The sequence below is a fragment of the Dermacentor variabilis genome, chromosome 9 (genome assembly GCF_050947875.1).
Source record: "Dermacentor variabilis isolate Ectoservices chromosome 9, ASM5094787v1, whole genome shotgun sequence".
Taxonomy (NCBI): Eukaryota; Metazoa; Arthropoda; class Arachnida; order Ixodida; family Ixodidae; genus Dermacentor; species Dermacentor variabilis.
This window is the reverse complement of record NC_134576.1, coordinates 5577533-5595666: the sequence shown is the minus strand read 5'-3', so window position 1 is coordinate 5595666 and position 18134 is coordinate 5577533. Positions and strand designations below refer to the sequence as shown.

The window sequence follows — 18134 nt, the reverse complement described above, 5'->3', positions numbered from 1 at the left end:
CGGCGCTCTTCTTGATAGCATCGTCGCAGTGCGGGCCACTATAAGCTGTGGGGGCGGAGTGCACGCGAAAGCATGGCTGGCTTCTCTTAATTCGTTCTACCGATGTGAAGATATGGTCAACGTACACGGCATGAATCAGCATCATTCGTTGCCAACTCTCATATTTATCAATGTGAACTGTTTTCTCGTTCAAGTTTTTAAATTATTTTTTTCGATTATCCAATTATTTAGAAAATTTCGCGGTCCCTTTCCATGTAAGAAATATTGACAGGCAACAGTACTTATTTGCATAAACAGTTGAATTTCAATACAATGAAATTTCGATGTAACAAAGCAAATTGCTGATTTGACCGACTTCGTTATATTGAGGTTTAACTGTACTTGCAATCAGCAGAAAGAACTGAACCATACTGTTAAATATCATCCAATTCACACCAAAATGAATAAAATTAGTTTTAGAACCCACGTCTCCCCTTAAGCACATTCTGGACTGCGGATCCGAAGAGTCGTAGTGTGAACAGGGCACGTCGACGTTAGATGACAAGTGCCTTGAACCATTTGCATGTGATGACCGCAGTGTCTGGTAATGTAGCCTCCACATGCATCACAGACGCCAAGCAACAAGCGGGGCTGTCGCGTGACGCAGCCATGCCAATCAACGGGTGTAAAAGCGGTGGTTTGTGAAACAACAAGTAGGTTTGTGGACAGTGCCACTTCGCTGCTTTGAAACGGTGCGTGGACAGGCTGCTGCTGGACGGGCACCGGTAGGGTCTCGGTGATCTGCTCCTGAATCGAGAGAGGGAGCCCAAAGGGCGGGCTGCTGCAGTGGCGGGCTCAGATGCTGAGCGATGCTGGATGCTGGAGCTACCTCTTCCCGCACAAACGTTTTGATTTGTGTGAAGAGCGGCAAGTGGTCGAGGACAACTGGCAGCCCTGCAAGGGCTCGTTGCGCTGGTAAGGACAATTCATCATTACTCTGACACAGCATTACAACTTCGGCCACAGTGAGAGGGGACTTCAAGAGAAGCATCTGAAAGAGATTGCTGATGCCCTTCATTATGTGCCAAGTTTTAGCGGCCTCCGTCATTGAAGCGTTGAAATGCACTGAAATGTGGTTGTTGTAATGAATAGATCGTTATAAGTGGGTTCAACAGTACATTGGGTTCTAGAGAATGATAAACATAAGTCAGAAAAGACAACAGGAAGCGTTGATGCAATCGTCTTGTACCAATGGAGAATAAGCTACATCCATTACTGGAAACATGAACACGATCATTGTTGGCAGTGCACGTCACCATGCGGGCTCACTTCATTGGCATTGAACGTTTTCGTGTACCAAACATGTATTGTGCCTTGAACTTTGTTGCACTCATCGCGTCTAACTTCACAGCATCACATATCAATCACATACACATATCAAATGATAGTAAACATGGCAAAAAACAGAACGATAAAGTGGTGCAGCATGCGATGGCAAAAATGCTGACAAGTGAAATGGAGCGCTCGAAGACCGGCAGCAACAAAGCAAGCAAACAGCCGCAGCAGACAGCGCACAGAGCAGTCGCCGCCGGGAACCACCGTGTCATCCTGCACAGCAGCTCGAGGAGTGTACGCTCAGTCAGAAGTGAGCCAACACGTGAAAGCCTAGCCATGATGCATAAACAGCCTGAAGAAAACGCTTTTGAACGCGAATCCCCGCAGTGTAGTTAGTAAGCATGTGAACTTCAGTTGCCTCGTAGAATGTCATAATCTGTCAGTAATATGTGTCACTGAAACTTGGCTTCACAGATCTATTCATGAAAATGAATTCATGCCCCTTGGTTACTCGGTTTTTAGAAATGATGGGCCTTCTGGTCGTGGTGGCGGTGTTGCGCTTTTTATCAAAAAACAGCATTGAGTACGCGACGCTGCCTGACGTCCCTGAAACAGAGTCTGTCTGGTGGAAGATTAAGGTATGCTGTTTGTTTGTAGGAATTGGCGCTGTATGTTGCCCACCAAATGACGGTGGCAAATGCATATGTAGTATAGTGTCGCCCCCTGCCAGATCTCTGTGTTATCATACATTTATGTTTCGTAGTAGTTTAGCTAGATGGCGCACCCCCCTTCTGTCATGTGACGAGCTGGGACCAATCAGGAGGTGTCATTTGGCGTGTGAAGTCCTTTTTAGTAATAAACGGCCGCGAGCCGGCTCAGTCTTCGTTCCGGTTTTCATCAGGAGCAGTTAGCTCCGAGTCTCCCTCTCTGCGTCGGCGCTCGCCGCGCATTCGCTGGCCGCGGGCCCCCACTTGCCTGCCGCTGCCGACACAACAGCATACTGGCTATCACTAATACGCACACATCGCGACAGTAAACTGATCATATGTGGGAATTTTAACGTGCTTCACATTAACTGGGACTCCTTCATTACAGCAGGCCACGACAAGGTTCTCTGTAATGCCCTTATCGACTTCACTGTCTCACTTGATTTAACTCAAGTTGTTCATAGTGCCACTAGAGGTTGTTCAATTTTGGGTCTTGTATTCTTTACAGGTGATTAGATAATGAAGACCCCAAGTGTGAAGTTGTAGAGGGTCTTTGCGATCATAATGCAGTCTTTATGAATTTTCCTGTTGCCTATGAACCTATGAAACTAGAATACAAAGTTGTTACTGATTTTTCATGTGCCAACGATGATGGTGTACTTTCTATGTTAGCGAACTCCTATGATGATTTTCTGCTTTCCAGTAACACCTGCGGCATGGACGTGTTAGTGGAACGCTTTCACGCGATTGCGTCTGAATGTATATCGAAATTCGTGCCCAGCAAGTGTGTAAAATGTAATCCTAAACACCCAGGTACACAGAAAGATAATTCAGCATATTCGCCGCATAAAGCGACGATGTCGCTGATGCAGGTCCAAACCAAACCAGGATTTGCATGCTAAAGAAAACGCTCAAAAGTAAAATGCATGAATCTAGAGAGTTTTATTACAACAGTACTTTGTCAACGTTCATAAGCGAAAGTCCAACCAAATTTTAATAGACGATTACTCCACCTTCTACCACTCTGCACCTTTCTTACAGGCTCCTATGCTGATAAATTACTTGGCTGGATTAGATTATTTGCACCTTAGGACTCACTTTGTCAGCCAGCAGTCATCACCGGTTCCCATTTCGTTGGGTGTCCCACAGAATTCTATTTTGGGACCCCTTTTGTTTACAATTTATATCAATGATGTCATCCAAGTTGTTACTAACACTCGAGTTAAGCTTTATCTGTATGCTGATGACTGAGTTTTGTATTCTAATGTCTGTAGTGTCAATGATCAGGTTTCACTAAATGATGTGTTTTCTTTTTTTTATGATGGGAGCAGAATTTGGCAAATGGAGATTAACTTTAAGAAAATGGTGACAATGACATTCACTAATAAGCAACAACCCTCGCAATTTAAGTATGGCAATGCAGAACACGCACTAGAAAGAGACCAGGAATTTAAGTATCTTGGTATTGCATTCTCTTCTAAATACTTAGACGGAACAAACATGTCGAGCTTAATTTGATCATATGTTACTTAAGGAGAACTTTAAAGGGCACGACCAGAGAATGCAAGCTAACAGCCTATGAATCGCTGGTCAGACCTCTTCTTGAATACGCATCATTGTGTGGTCACCTCGCCTTGTACATGACAAAGATAAACTCGGGTTCATCCAGAGGAAAGCTATCAGATTTATTTTTAATCGTTACTACTGCAACTTTGCTCCTTCAGAGCATCACCATGTCTTATCAACGAATTGCTTAGAACATTGATGAACATGTGATCGGCTTATGATGTTACATAATATTGTGCATAATTCCACTTGTACAGATGCCCCTATTTCTTTCACTGGTCATTCTACACCTGTGACCCGGTTTGAACATATGAACATAGTGCCATTCTGGTCTTTTCGTGACTGTCACAAGTATTCTGTTTTTCCATGCACAGTTGACACTCGAAATAAACTTGATAGTTCTTTGCAACATCTTCCACATGCACAGTTTGTAAAGCAAGTGTTTAAATCTGTCTTCATGTTTCCTTTTTCTTGTTTTATGTAACCATTACTGCAATGTCTTAAACCTGAGACAGCAATATCTGTAAACAAATTAAAAAGAAAGAAACTATGCAGTTTCCCAAAAATAGACTTTCTCACAATTCTTTTTCAGCTTTGGTGCCAACCCTTAAAAAGTGTCTTTTGCTACCTAAGTACCACAATCCTGGATGTGTATGGCTACTACTGGTTGATTAAAACCACAAAGCAGTGTGCACCACAGAGCTCCCCCGGTGCCCGTGGCAGTATCTGACTGGCATTGTGTGGAAGTGCGTTGCTGGCAAGGTCAGCCCTTGCATGACGCAGTATCAGCAAAAGACAGTACCTCGTTGAGGGGCAGGCGTGCTTGTGCAGCGATTTCCTGGAAGGAGAGGCAGCTACCTGGCCGCTGGAAGGACATCTCCATCAGGCACAGCAGGCACATCTTCTGGCGCAGGGACAGCTCACAGGCCGCAAGGTCCGACTATGGCCACAAGAGTGAGCGACATGCTTGAGAGTCACTCTTGACATGGTAGGGAAAGCATGCGGCCACGCTACTAAGGCATCAAAAACACACAAGGAAAACTTGCCAACACATCCTCTCAGCTGCAAAAACTTCCTCAGGGCAACCAAGGGAATGCAGCAGCAGCATCTTTTTCTTGGGATGAGCAACTCCTTTGGCTGCATAGTTTGGCCCTCGTGCACAAGTCGATACAGCACAGACCACTTATAATTAGGGGTGTGCGAATTTTCCAATACGAATTGAATATGAATACCTACTTAGCATTGAATATCAAATAATGATACGCACATGTATTTATTAGAAAGTTGGTTTATTTTAACATGTTGGAACGTTGAAACTTCACTGTACTGGTAAAAAAAGTAAGCTAGTAAGCAGTTATACTAAAAGATTGTGTATTTGGCTCGTGTTAGCTTTGGAAGATTTAGTAATTTATGCTAGTTGTCTGCTCTCGCCAACCTGTGCCTCATTATGCCTATCAATTTCCCATACGCTCAGAGGCCCTGTACCAGTTGTCACTCATCGCATTTGCTGTCAAGCAATAAGCTCAGGATTGGGGGGGGGGGGGGGAACCTGCAAAAGAGTGCGCCCTTGCTGTTCACAAACCCGTGCCCCTTGCTGCTGAGAGAAGGGAATAGGTTTGGGCATGTTGGTTATTCATCGTAAAGCAAGTAACATAGTACAGTAAGGATGAGGGGCAAATCGAGATAGGGCAAGGGACAAATCGAGATAGGGCAAGTGCTAATATACACCCATCCGAATCCGCCGAGAAGATGAAGGTACACTGCCATATGCAGACTATGTCAAGAATTTACATTCTTTCCTTGATAAAGCCACTGATGGCCAACTGACACAATCATCTCTTGCCCGTGCGATCTTGGTAGCTTCTATAATGTGCACCTAATGCACAGTACAAAGGTGTTTTTGCATTTCGACCTCATCGAAATGAGGCCACCACGGCCAGGATTTGATCTCGCAATCTCGGGCTTAGCAGCGAAACACCAAAGTCAGTAGGCCACCACGGCAGGTTCTTCACAAATCCTAGGTTGTTTTAAATGCTAATATTTTTTTGCAAACATCATCCAAAACTTTTTCATTAACATCTTATTGATCAGTTAAATTTATAAATTTAGCTAATTAAACACATTCGAGCACAATGAACGAGAAATATTCACAGTGGCCACCATGAACAACACTCACCAAGTTACAGTGAATGCCGTTCACATAGTGCCCTCAGGTAATTTTTAATTCTTGGCAATCTTCAGTTAAGATAGCAGAATACCGAAGAATAAATGGGAAGCAACATGTACAGGTCATTGCATGTTTGCCTGTAATTCACATCGCTTGCCGAGAAAAGGCTTCAAGATATTTTTGAAAATAATCAAGGGATAAAAATGTTTACTGGCTTTCCATACAGCGTCATCGACCAATATTTTGCATAAGCTTGATTATTAGGGCTTATTCAGGGTTATGCCACAGGCTCCATAAAGCCAGTGCAAAACAGTAGCAGACATTTCATTCACCGAACAATGGTTTATAAAAATTTTTGGACTTGATTTGCTCAAGTCATGTCATGAACATCGTTGGCACAAATGAAATTTCGGAGTTTGTGGTTTTGCCAAACATTTAATGATGACCAAATTTGGCCAATATGGTTGACTAAATATGGAACTTTACATCCTTGGCTTGTTTTCTGCAGCAGCAAGAGCCCGATCTTGCGTAATGTGGTCGGGCAGAAAATAGTGTAGCCTGAATTGCGAATTTGAGTGATGATTGCGCGTACCATTGGATATTTCTGACCAAGAAGTTTCATGAAAGCAAGTAGGTCGTTTGTCGGCGTGCCGCACTATCAACCCGCCAACCAAACGTGGTGTGCTTTCGAAACCGATTTATATTGTCCCACTCATGGCGTTCGCCCATTAATCGAGGCAGGTGTACCAATAAAGTGCCAAATCAAGTACTAGCATGTATAACAAAACAGATGCGCTACACATTGAGCAGACTGTACGACCTTATTCACTCAATGAGCTTTACTTCCTGACTGCCCTATAAAATAAGCACCAGTTCAACTCATCTTTAACTACTCCGCATACATGCAAACGCTTGACTTTTATAAAGCATTCGTAATACACTGTATGGCATAAAACCGTTTTCATTTTCCTGGTGCCTGGTTAAATTATGCCGCCAAACATAGCCACACTCCAAAGACGCCAATGCAGAAACAGATTGCTTAGGCTTGGATTGCAGTGCTAAGCGCTAGCAAACGCATGTCTGCGGCTGTGTGGTTGCCACTGGACATGCACACGCTGCTAAATTTGGTAACTTCATTCAAAATTAGTGTTTTGGCACAGGCAGGCACAGCTCGATGGTTTGGTGCATGTTGGGGCAATTGGCACAGCACTTTCATCTCTGAAATAGCTGCTTACATAGGTCATTAAGTGACCTATGCAACAGACACAGTTTTTGTGAACAAGTAGAGCTAGCAAATAAAAATGCCCCTTTTGATTTGATGATTTATCGTATACAGTAATACCTCGTTAAGCAGAACTCGCATACTATCTCGAAAAATAGGCCAAGTCGAAATTTTCTTCGGTACTAAACCAATTCCCATACATGCCATGTATTTATTGCCCTTTATCCTGAAGTATTTTTGGGCCAAATTGCGCATATCTCAACATTTTGACTGAGAGTGAAACAAAAACTCAGCCGCCGGCCAAGGCTACTGCGTCTTGGCACACGCCTACCACCAAGCGGACCCCTCCCCAAGTGTGAAGTCGGAACCTAACGGCTTAACAAACAACCTTGTGAAGCAACCATGTGGCACGTAATGTGACGGAAGAGATGTGTGCAGAGACAGGCCCTGCAACATAGCACCAGGGGTAGCACACTCTCAAGTTCAACAAATGGCAACAGAGGGCGATAAAAAGATAGACTGTGTGGTGCTGCTAATAAAACAAGCATACTACAGCCATTCAAAGTCTGCCTGTGTGAACCCAATATCTCCCGCTAAAGGTGCCATAGGTGCCATAGTAAGCACAATTTTAACCTACCAACGTTCTCCCACATTTCTCGAAGTGTTTTTATTACATGACAAAAGAGTACAAACTATAATTCCTGATTATACATTGTACTCTTCAGTAGCAATTTTTTTTTTTTTTGCCACTGTATACGCAAATCATGTTCAGCATCATCGACCTCCCACATGACCTCTGGCCTGGATTTAAAATTTTTAGTGGTATGTTTGCATGCACGGCAGCCACGGATTCATTGGTTCGTACACTTGAGCTGGTTTCTTATTTTCTGCTAAAACCTTTATTGCGTTTCGATACCTCACATTATTTAACCTGGGGTGAGGTATTTGTGAGCGGAGATGCAAGCCTGAAAGCTAGGTTTCATTTGTGAGCGATGTGGAACACATCTGCATCAAAACGAGAGCTGGATTCTGCTGCGACTGAGGACGGCAATGCCGGTGAGTCGTTCAGCATCGCTGCTTGAATTGTAATGTAACATTCATCTCGTTACTTTAGAGGCGGAGACAAGTTAACTAACTAGATCCTACATTACATATGGGCAGTCAAGACTCTCTGATGCTGTTTTTGAAAGAAACATTTAGTTGCGAGGCCATCGTTATGCAGACACGATCACGAAAGAAAGAGCGATATCAGAACGGGCGTCAGATTTTCCATCTCGTAGCTGTGGCCAGCGGCGATTGAGTAGCCTTATGAATATACTTTCTTTTTCGAGTGTGCCGGCAACTTCTTTTGTTTACAAAACCACATAACCCTTCGGTAAATTGAAGTGAAAGTACTGAATTTAATGTATTAACTAGATGCACGCATGATAATTCACCTACATTTTGTACTTGTTCTTTCCAAATGTTCTTGCTGTTCAGTTTTGGTTTACCTTAGGGCATTTATTTTTGGAGTAGTGAAGCCGTGCATCACACTCCTGCAGAAAAAGAATGCATCAGTTCTAATAGCTTCATGTCTTTCATGCATTTTCTTGTGGAACCAGCACTAGTGTATAAATAAATGCACAAATGGACAAGGACGGGTGCGCCCATCCTTGTCCCTTGCTGTCTTTGTGGTTCGTTTGTTCATGCAGTTAAACAATGTTCGCAAGACAATTGAAGATGTACCCGGCGTCGGCGAGACAGACAGTTGTACAAGATGGCGTACACAAAACTCAAGCCAGCGTCCTCAGCCTCTACTTCTTCTTCTTCAGCGCCCACGTCTTGCTGAGCGCGCGTTCCAGTCACTTCTTTCTCAGCGCTGGCGTGTGACACCTAATGGCAATTATTTTCTTAACCATTATAAATGTGAGACAATGAGAAACAAACATGAGGCACGAGACCTTTTCATTTTTCAATTTATTCAGACCATTGTGCACTGCTCACCCAGCCTTTCATCCCAGTGCATGTTGCTATGTATAAACATTAACTGCTCAACATGCTCAGGGAGAAGGTTTTCTCTTCTAGTAGTGACAACATTTCCTGTTGACGAGAACAACCTCTCACTTGACATTTGGGTTGCTGGCACTGACAGGTATAGCTGAGCTAGCTTGGTCAGTGACGGGTACTTCGCCAAATTTTTCAACCACAGGAAAGGATTCTCCAAGCGGGGCCGAAGAGGTGCATGGAGGTACTCCTCCACCTCCTCCATCAGTCGCTCGGAACCAGTGCTTGAAGTGGTGGTGGAGGCCAAAGCTCCAAAAACATCCCACACATCACTAGAGACAGCTTGTGCAGGTGCATTCGGCTCTTCCCTGTCTCTCCCTGAGGCAGGCTCTTCTCCACAGCTGAGCAGAGTAGATTTTTCAGCCACAGTTTCTCACTTGGGGTGTCGTAACACACTGCTTTAAATCGGGGGTCCAATGCCGTGCTCAAGGCATGTGTCACCTGCAATATTATATAGACAAACCTGGACTTCATGCAATGAAGGAGGTTCCTCCCCACAACTCTGCTGTTGCTGGGTGAGCAGAGGTTGCATGCAATGCACTAGTGGCACCACTTGCGAAAGAGTTGGGTGCTTTTCGGAGCAAGACTCTCTTGTCGCATCGTCAACACATTTTGGCACTGATTTGACAGGTGCCATCACATGCCATTCACATGAAGTCAGGTTTTCCAATGTGTCCTGTTCTGACAGGTTCAAGGAAATTTGCACACGGTTCTTTGAAAGGCGTGACATCATTTCATATTCACTGTTCCATCTCGTTACAACATCCTCAATTGCTTCAATGGCTCTAAACCTATGCTAACTTGAACCTCTTTGAGGCAATCCCTGGCCTGGGAACTCCTCTTGTAGTGCCCTACAATTGGCCTTGACACACAGCTGCTCAAAATTCTGAGTGTCCTTCTTCGCACACTGGATGCACAATTGTAACGTATGCGCAAAGCACTGTATGTTTCTCCATCCTGTTCACGATGCGGTGTTCAGGAAGTTTCTGGCACTGTCAGTGACAATGAAAACTGGAATATTGTCACGTGGTGGTGACGTTGAAGAACACAGTAGCAATACGCAATACTGTGAAAGACAAAACTAACTTTTATTGGGCGAACCTGTGCCCACAAAAATAGGCTACAATTATAGCATAACGATAGTGGCGAAAACGGTCGGCGATCGTCGAAAATCTGATCAGCGGGTCAAGGGCGTCCGCTTTTATACAGCAGTCGTCGAATGTTCCAGACTAATCGTTCGGACCCGCGTGCCTTCCACAAAGTTCTACACCATTTGCGTCACGCGATGAAATCAGATAACACAACGTTCGGCGACAACAGACAGCTGGATAGAAGCATCGATAACTTTCCAGAAACTTCGGATACATGCAGGCGCGTCCCACGTTGTGCGATTACATTTGTTAGGCGGCGAAACGTGGTCGCCCAATAAAGATAAGTACACGTGGCAATACCCCCTTCTTAAAAAGCATCGTCCCGATGCTACAAATATAAGAGAGCGAAACACAAAAGGACACTTATTAAACATAAGTAACAAAACAACGAAAAGAAACAAAGTCCAAAGGTAAGTTACGCGAAGTCCCAAAGTTCATCAACGCTGGTAGTACGGCTTGAGTCGCACAATGTGGACAATTTCAGGTCGTGAGCGGCACCGCTGTGACAGCGAAATACCATCTGGCACGACCTCATAGTCCAGTGCGCCAATACGTCGGATGATCTTGTACGGTCCGAAATAGCGACGCAAAAGCTTCTCGCTCAGTCCTCGTCAGCGTATAGGGGTCCAAACCCAAACACGGTCACTGGGCTGGTACTCGACGAAGCGTCGTCGGAGGTTGTACTGTCAGCTGTCGGTACACTGCTGGTTCTTGATCCGTAGGCGGACGAGTTGTCAGGCTTCTTCGGCGCACTGGAGAAAGGTCGCGACGTCAAGATTATCTTTGTCAGTGACGTGCGGCAGCATGGCGTCGAGCGTCGTCGTCGGGTACCTGCCGTAAACCAGCTTAAACGGTGTGATCTGTGTTATTTCTTGCACCGCCGTGTTGTAAGCAAAGGTTACGTACGGCAGGACCGCGTCCCACGTCTTGTGCTCGACGTCGACGTACATTGCTAGCATATCGGCGAGGGTCTTGTTCAGGCTCTCCGTAAGACCATTCGTCTGCGGGTGATAGGCAGTTGTCCTCCGGTGGCTTGTATGGCTGTACTGCAGAATGGCTTGGGTGAGCTCTGCTGTAAACGCTCTTCCTCTGTCGGTGTTGAGGACTTCTGGGGCACCATGTCGCAGCAGAATGTTCTCGAAGAAAAATTTCGCCACTTCGGCTGCGCTGCCTCTCGGTAGAGCTTTAGTTTCAGCAAAGCGGGTGAGATAGTCTGTCGCCACTACAATCCACTTATTTCCTGATGTTGACGCCGGAAACGGTCCCAACAAATCCATCCCAATCTCCTGAAATGGTCGGCAAGGAGGTTTGATCGGCTGTAGTAATCCTGGTGGCCTTGTCGGTGGTGTCTTGCGTCGCTGACAGTCTCGGCATGTCTTGACGTAATGAGCGACGTCGGCGGTCAGACGCGGCCAGTAATACCTTTCCTGTACCCTTGACAGCGTTCGGGAGAATCCGAGGTGCCCAGCGGTTGGATCGTCATGTAGGGCGTACAGTATGTCTGGACGCAGCGATGACGGAATAACAAGAAGGTAGATGGCGCGGACTGGTGAGAAGTTCTTCTTTACGAGCAGGTTGTTTTGAAGCATGAACGAAGACAATCCACGCTTAAATGCCCTAGGGACAACGTCGGTGTGCCCATCCAAATACTCGACTAGGGCTTTTAGCTCCCTCGTTGTTGTTCGGCAAAGTCTTCCGCGCTTATTATACTAAGGAAGGTATCGTCATCCTCGTCATCTTGCGGCGGTGGGTCAATGGGGGTCCGTGATAGGCAATCGGCATCTGAGTGTTTTCGTCCGGACTTGTATGTTACAGTGATGTCGTATTCTTGTAGTCTGAGGCTCCACCGTGCCAGCCGTCCTGAAGGGTCCTTTAAGTTAGCTACCCAACACAACGCCTGATGGTCGCTGACCACATTGAATGGCCTGCCATATAGGTAAGGGCGAAATTTCGGTGTAGCCCAAACGATGGCGAGGCATTCCTTTTCCGTTGTAGAATAATTGCCTTCCGCTTTTGACAACGACCGGCTAGCGTAAGCTATCACGTGTTCATGTCCATCTTTTCTCTGGACTAGGACGGCGCCGAGGCCTAGGCTACTGGCGTCAGTGTGGATTTCAGTATCGGCGTGCTCGTAAATGTGCGCAAGTACCAGTGGCGACTGCATGCGTCGTTTGGGTTTTTGAAATGCGTCGGCCTGCGGCATTTCCCACTTGAACTCGAAGTCACATTTAGTTAGCTCTGTCAGCGGCTCAGCGATCCGTGAAAAGTCCTTGACAAATCGCCTGTAGTAGGCACACATGCCAAGAAATCTACGCGATGCCTTCTTGTCGATGGGCTGCGGGAACTTTGCGATGGCAGCTGTCTTCTGCTGGTCGGGGCGGACTCCAGACTTGCTGATGACGTGGCCTAGGAACAGAAGCTCATCGTAAGCGAAGCGGCACTCTTTTGGCTTCAGAGTGAGCCCTGATGACTTGATGGCCTCGAGTACTGTTGCAGGCCGTCTAAGGTGATCGTCGAAATTTCCGGCGAAGAGAACGACGTCATCCAAGTAAACGAGACAGATCTGCCACTTCAATCCTGCTAAAACCGTGTCCATCACGCGCTGGAACGTTGCAGGCGCCGAGCACAGTCCAAATGGCATAACCTTGAACTCGTAGAGGCCGTCTGGGGTGATGAAGGCGGTCTTCTCACGATCTCTTTCGTCGACTTCTATTTGCCAATAGCCAGACTTGAAGTCCATCGACGAGAAGTATTTAGCGTTGCAGAGCCGATCCAATGCGTTGTCTATCCGTGGGAGGGGGTATACGTCCTTCTTCGTGATCTTGTTCAGTCGACGATAATCGACGCAGGAACGTAGGGTTCCGTCCTTTTTCTTTACCAGGACAACAGGGGATGCCCACGGGCTTTTTGATGGCTGGATGATGTCGTCGCGCAGCATTTCGTCGACTTGTTCTCTTATAGCTTCACATTCTCGCGAGGAAACTCGGTAAGGGCTCTGGCAGAATGGTCGAGCGCACTCCTCGGTGATTATGCGATGCTTGGCGACTGGTGTTAGTCGAATCCTCGATGACGTAGAAAAACAGCCTTTGTATCGTCGGAGCAGATTTCTGAGCTGCTGTTGCTTAATCATGGGGAGACTTGAATTAATGTCGTAGTCTGGTTTGGGAACCATGGTCGTCGGCATAGATGCGGTGGAATCCGAGAGGACAAACACATTACTGGTTTCCAGAATTTCCTCGATGTACGCGATCGTCGAGCCCTTGTTGATGTGCTCGAACTCCTGGCTGAAGTTTGCCAGCAACACTTCAGTTTTCCCTCCATGCAGTCGAGCGATCCCTCTTGCGACGCAAATTTCACGGTCTAGCAGTAGACATTGGTCGCCTTCGATGACGCCTTCTACATAAGCGGGTGTTTTGGTGCCGACCGAAATAACAATGCTGAAGCAAGGCGGGATGCTCACTTGATCTTCGAGCACATTCAAGGCGGTGTGACTAAGAGGGCTCTCCGGCGGTATCGCTTTCTCTTCTGACAGCGTTATTGACTTCGACTTCAGGTCGATGATTGCGCCGAGTTGGTTCAGGAAGTCCATACCGAGAATGACATCTCGTGAACACTGTTGGAGGATAACGAAGGTGGCAGGGTAAGTCCGGTCATGAATGGTTATTCTTGCCATGCAGATTCCAGTCAGCGTGATGAGGTGTCCTCCTGTGGTGCGAATTTGAGGGCCTTCCCATGCGGTCTTAACTTTCTTCAACTGGGCGGCGATGTGTCCACTCATTACGGAGTAATCAGCTCCTGTGTCCACTAAGGCGTGGCCGTCGAGAAGCACGTCGAGGTCGGTGGTTCTTTCTCTTTCGTTACAGTTATGTCTTGGCGTCGGATCACGGCTGCGTCGCATTGACTTGTGGCTGGTATGGGACGTTGTCAGGTCGTCTTTCGTTGTCGTATTCTTTGCTTTCACACTTCGTCGGGTCAGCAGCGTGTCATTATGTCGTCGAGGTAGTTTCTTTGGCGTCTTCGGCGGTGGATCTTCGTCAGTTCGACGAACAGCAACCGCACCTCCATCGGTTGCTGCTTTTAGTTTTCCGGATATGGGCTCGCTGACCGGCCCCGGGCTGGGCCAGTGTATGGACGGCGCTGCGGCGACAGGTAGCGGCCTGGTGACGGCGAACGGGACGGTCGTCGAGAGTTGTACTGAGTGGTGGCTAGGTAATCGGCGATGTCACGTGGGCGCTCCCCAAGCTGCGGACAAGGCGCATTGACGGCGAACCCTCTCAGTCCCAAGTCACAGTATGGGCATCGGCGGTACACATGGCCGGCTTCCCCGCAGTGGTAGCAGAGTGGGCGGTGGTCAGGAGCGCGCCAAACGTCTGTCTTCCTCGGGTAGCTGCGCTGGGCGATGGGTGGGCGTGTTGGCGGCGGCGGCAGTGTCGACGGAATTGTGGCATTACATGGCCCTGGCGTGGTCGTGGAGAAGGACCTTGACGGTGGGCGACGGCGGCGTAGGTCATCGCTTCTGGCTGGGGCAGCGATGATTGTGACTGCCCCTCGGGAACTCCGAGCGATCGCTGGACTTCTTCTTTGACAACTTCCGCGATTGAGGCCACTTGAGGTTGCGATGAAGGGAAGATCTTCCTGCTTGCTCGATGGTCCGGGACTACGCTGGTGTTCTCTTTGCGGTCCGGGCTTGAAATACGGCTTGTCGGGGGCGTCCGGTACATGAACGTAAAGCACATCCACCAGATATCATGTGGTGGTGACGTTGAAGAACACAGTAGCAATACGCAATACTGTGAAAGACAAAACTGACTTTTATTGGGCGAACCTGTGCCCACAAAAATAGGCTGCAATTATAGCACAACGATAGCGGCGAACACGGTCGGCGATTGTCGAAAATCTGATCAGCGGATCAAGCGCGTCCGCTTTTATACAGCAGTCGTCGAATGTGCCAGACTAATCGTTCGGACCCGCGTGCCTTCCACAAAGTTCTACACGATTCGTGTCACGCGATGAAATCAGATAACACAACGTTCGGCGACAACAGACAGCCGGACAGAAGCATCGATAACTTTCCATAAACTTCAGATATATGCAGGCGCGTCTCGCGCTGTGCGATTACATTTGTTAGGCGGCGAAACGTGGTCGCCCGATAAAGATAAGTACACGTGGCAATATCTTGAGGCAGTCTTCACTCCTTTGCCAAGTCAAGGAGGATGCGCTTCAAGTTGTCAGATGTATGGCCTTCTGGCATGCGCTGGCATGCAAGGTGATAATAGTGAAGCCGGAACTTTTTATTAACGAGGTGGCATGTAAATGAGACATAGCTATCCCCGGGCCTACATGTCCACCCGACGGTCGTCACCGAGTAGCGTGGGGTCCCATCGGTGAAGTGATTGCGCAGCTCACTTTTGATCCGTTCTTTTTCTTTGGTGTAATGTTCTGGCACAACACTCAGAGAAAATGTAGTTCTCGATGGGACCTTGTACTCGGGCACTGCAGTGTGCATCAAAGACAAAAAGCCTGGCTCCTCAACGATAGGAGTGCAAGCCAGTGGCCAGGAACTGCGCAACCTTTGTTGCTAACGTTTCGCGCGCTGACTGTCACCTTTCAACGTCGGCTTGAAGTAGCTACAGACAGCAGCACTTGCGTCCGTCTTGTTTTTGCCTGTCTTTTTCGAGCCTGCAGGCTTTTTTTAGCGTTCAGCAGCACGGAGCTTCTCAAACTGCTTGAATGGATCAGGGTATCAGGGTGACGTTTTAGGTGATTGATGAGGGTGGTTGTAGTGCCCGTAGGCATCTTAAGGCGCATCTTGCACGTGCGGCACGTCATGCCACTGGCTCCGCGATCGAAGAACTTCCAGAGAGCACTCTGGAACACCTGCTACACCGATTCGTTCATGGTTTGGCTAGTTTGGCTGTGCACGCAATCGAAGAAAATGAACAACTAAAGCTGATAACTTGAAGCGACATACACATCCGGTGACCACATTTGCAAGCGCAAGCTTAAAACAAAGCTACAGAAAGCACATGGTTGTTTCACTGAATACCTACTACCATTCAGACAAACTTTTATTTTTTTTAAATTAGTTGATGTTAAGGCGGTTTATATTATATCTTACAATTACAAGGTATACTTTTATGTAGATAAATACCCAAGGATATTATGATGACGTTACAATTACGTCACATTGAGTGTCTAAAAATGCAATAGTAAACACTTTAAAACTTCCGAACAGCCATCGTTGTTATTACCAATATTGTTTACGTTCGTGAATTCGTATGCTTGGTCCAAAGCTCGGTCACGGCTATGGTCCCGGCCTTGTTTCTTTCAAGCGGTCGTGGCTCCGTCAGCAAAGTGGCATGAAAATGCTCTACCCAGGGTAGATATAAAAAGACAAACTTGCAGAAAACATACGCATGCTGGTATTCTTAAACTTCGAAAGACTTCAAAAATATTTGAAGTTTTCGAATAGCCCTATTCGATTCGAAGGTCGAATCGAATATGACATTATTCACTTCGGTATTCGAAAGTTTCGAATATTCGCACAGCCCTAGTCACAAACTATTACGATATACAGTAGAACCTCGTTCATACGTTTTGGAGAAAACCTCATGAAAAAATGTACTAGCCAGGAAAATGTACGATCCGAAGTAACTAAAAAAATTTGACAGACTGAACTATTGTTGACATCTTACTTAATGCGAAGCGTCGCGCGGGCTGTTGCGGCATGAGACACGTTTCGTTGTTTTCCTATTGCATGGTGTTGAACTGGTGGGCGACGCCAGATACCAAGCGACGAAATTGAGCTGGTGGGTGACACCAGATACCGGCAAAGCAAAATGTGCTGCCCACATCGCGCCGCCTGCAGCAGGGAACGATGGCGTGTTGGATTATTACCTACTAAAAGCATGCAGTACGCTACCAATGGCACTACATACCACACACTGTAAAACAGATACAGTCGAACCCGGCTATATCGAACTCGCAAAATAACGCCTATCAGTTCGATATAGAGCATAATTCGATATAAGCCTGCTAAATAACTGGATGTCATAAAAGCACATACCATTTATAAAATCACTTTATTGATTAAACTAGCTTAGTTTCGCACGAAATAGTCCTGCATTTTCTTCTGCTTTGGCAATTTCGCTGCCTGCGACGCACGCACTTTTCCACATTGAGGAGTCGGAGCAGCTGAGGCCGCAACTTTCCGCATTCGCGCAGAAGCACCGGACTATTGCGAGCGCACCAATCATTTCGGAGGATGTGGGACCGTCGTTGCTTTCCTCATTGTGCCCACTTTCACTTGTGCTCGGTAAGATGTTGGCAATGTAGTCTTCGTTTTCGGGCTCTCCCGTGGTCGCGACACATCATTTGCGCTCACAAACTCAATCCACCGTTGATTCGTCAACAGCTTCCGGAAATTCTGACAGTTCCCTCCAAACTTCGGCAACACTGGCAATGGCTTCGTCGCATTCATAAAAATTTACGGTCATCACCGAGCACGCGGATGTCGGCACGGCTGAAGCAATTTCAGATTAACCACTCGTAGGCGGCCGTGCGTACGGGTCGGGCGCCACGGGCACCGGGTCGCGAGTTTGGACGCTTTAGCCCTAATCTCCCCCTTATTCTTCAAGATCGTGCCGAGAGTGCTCCTCGGAATCTTGTGCTCTGCGGGGACATCCGACTTCTCACCGCGTTCGACACGATTTATGATTGCGAGCTTCACGACGAAAGGCAAATTCTGCCGCTTCATCACGGCAACACTGTGGGAGAAGGCCTACAAGGCGCACACAAAAACAGCGAGACAACTCGCACTTTCGCCATCTTGCACGACGAGGGCACAAGAGCATCTGATTGGCTGTCTGAGCAAGCGCTGTGGGCGGGCCAGGATCATTTTTTGCAGGGGGGGGTGCCGACGGCTCGTCTGAGGCAGCGCGGTCGGGCGCGGTCACGGTAGGGAG

General features: G+C 47.1%; 1 protein-coding gene across 4 annotated transcripts in view; it reads right to left on the bottom strand.

Moving 5' to 3' along the window:
• Positions 1 to 18134, bottom strand: part of LOC142558596 (26S proteasome non-ATPase regulatory subunit 13-like) — a 283634-nt gene that overhangs the window by 67896 nt on the left and 197604 nt on the right. For all 4 annotated transcript variants that reach the window (XM_075670747.1, XM_075670746.1, XM_075670749.1 and 1 more), the window contains one exon: positions 4390 to 4527. In XM_075670747.1, coding sequence (XP_075526862.1) covers positions 4390 to 4527 — 138 coding nt within the window. The remainder of the gene's footprint in view (positions 1 to 4389; positions 4528 to 18134) is intronic.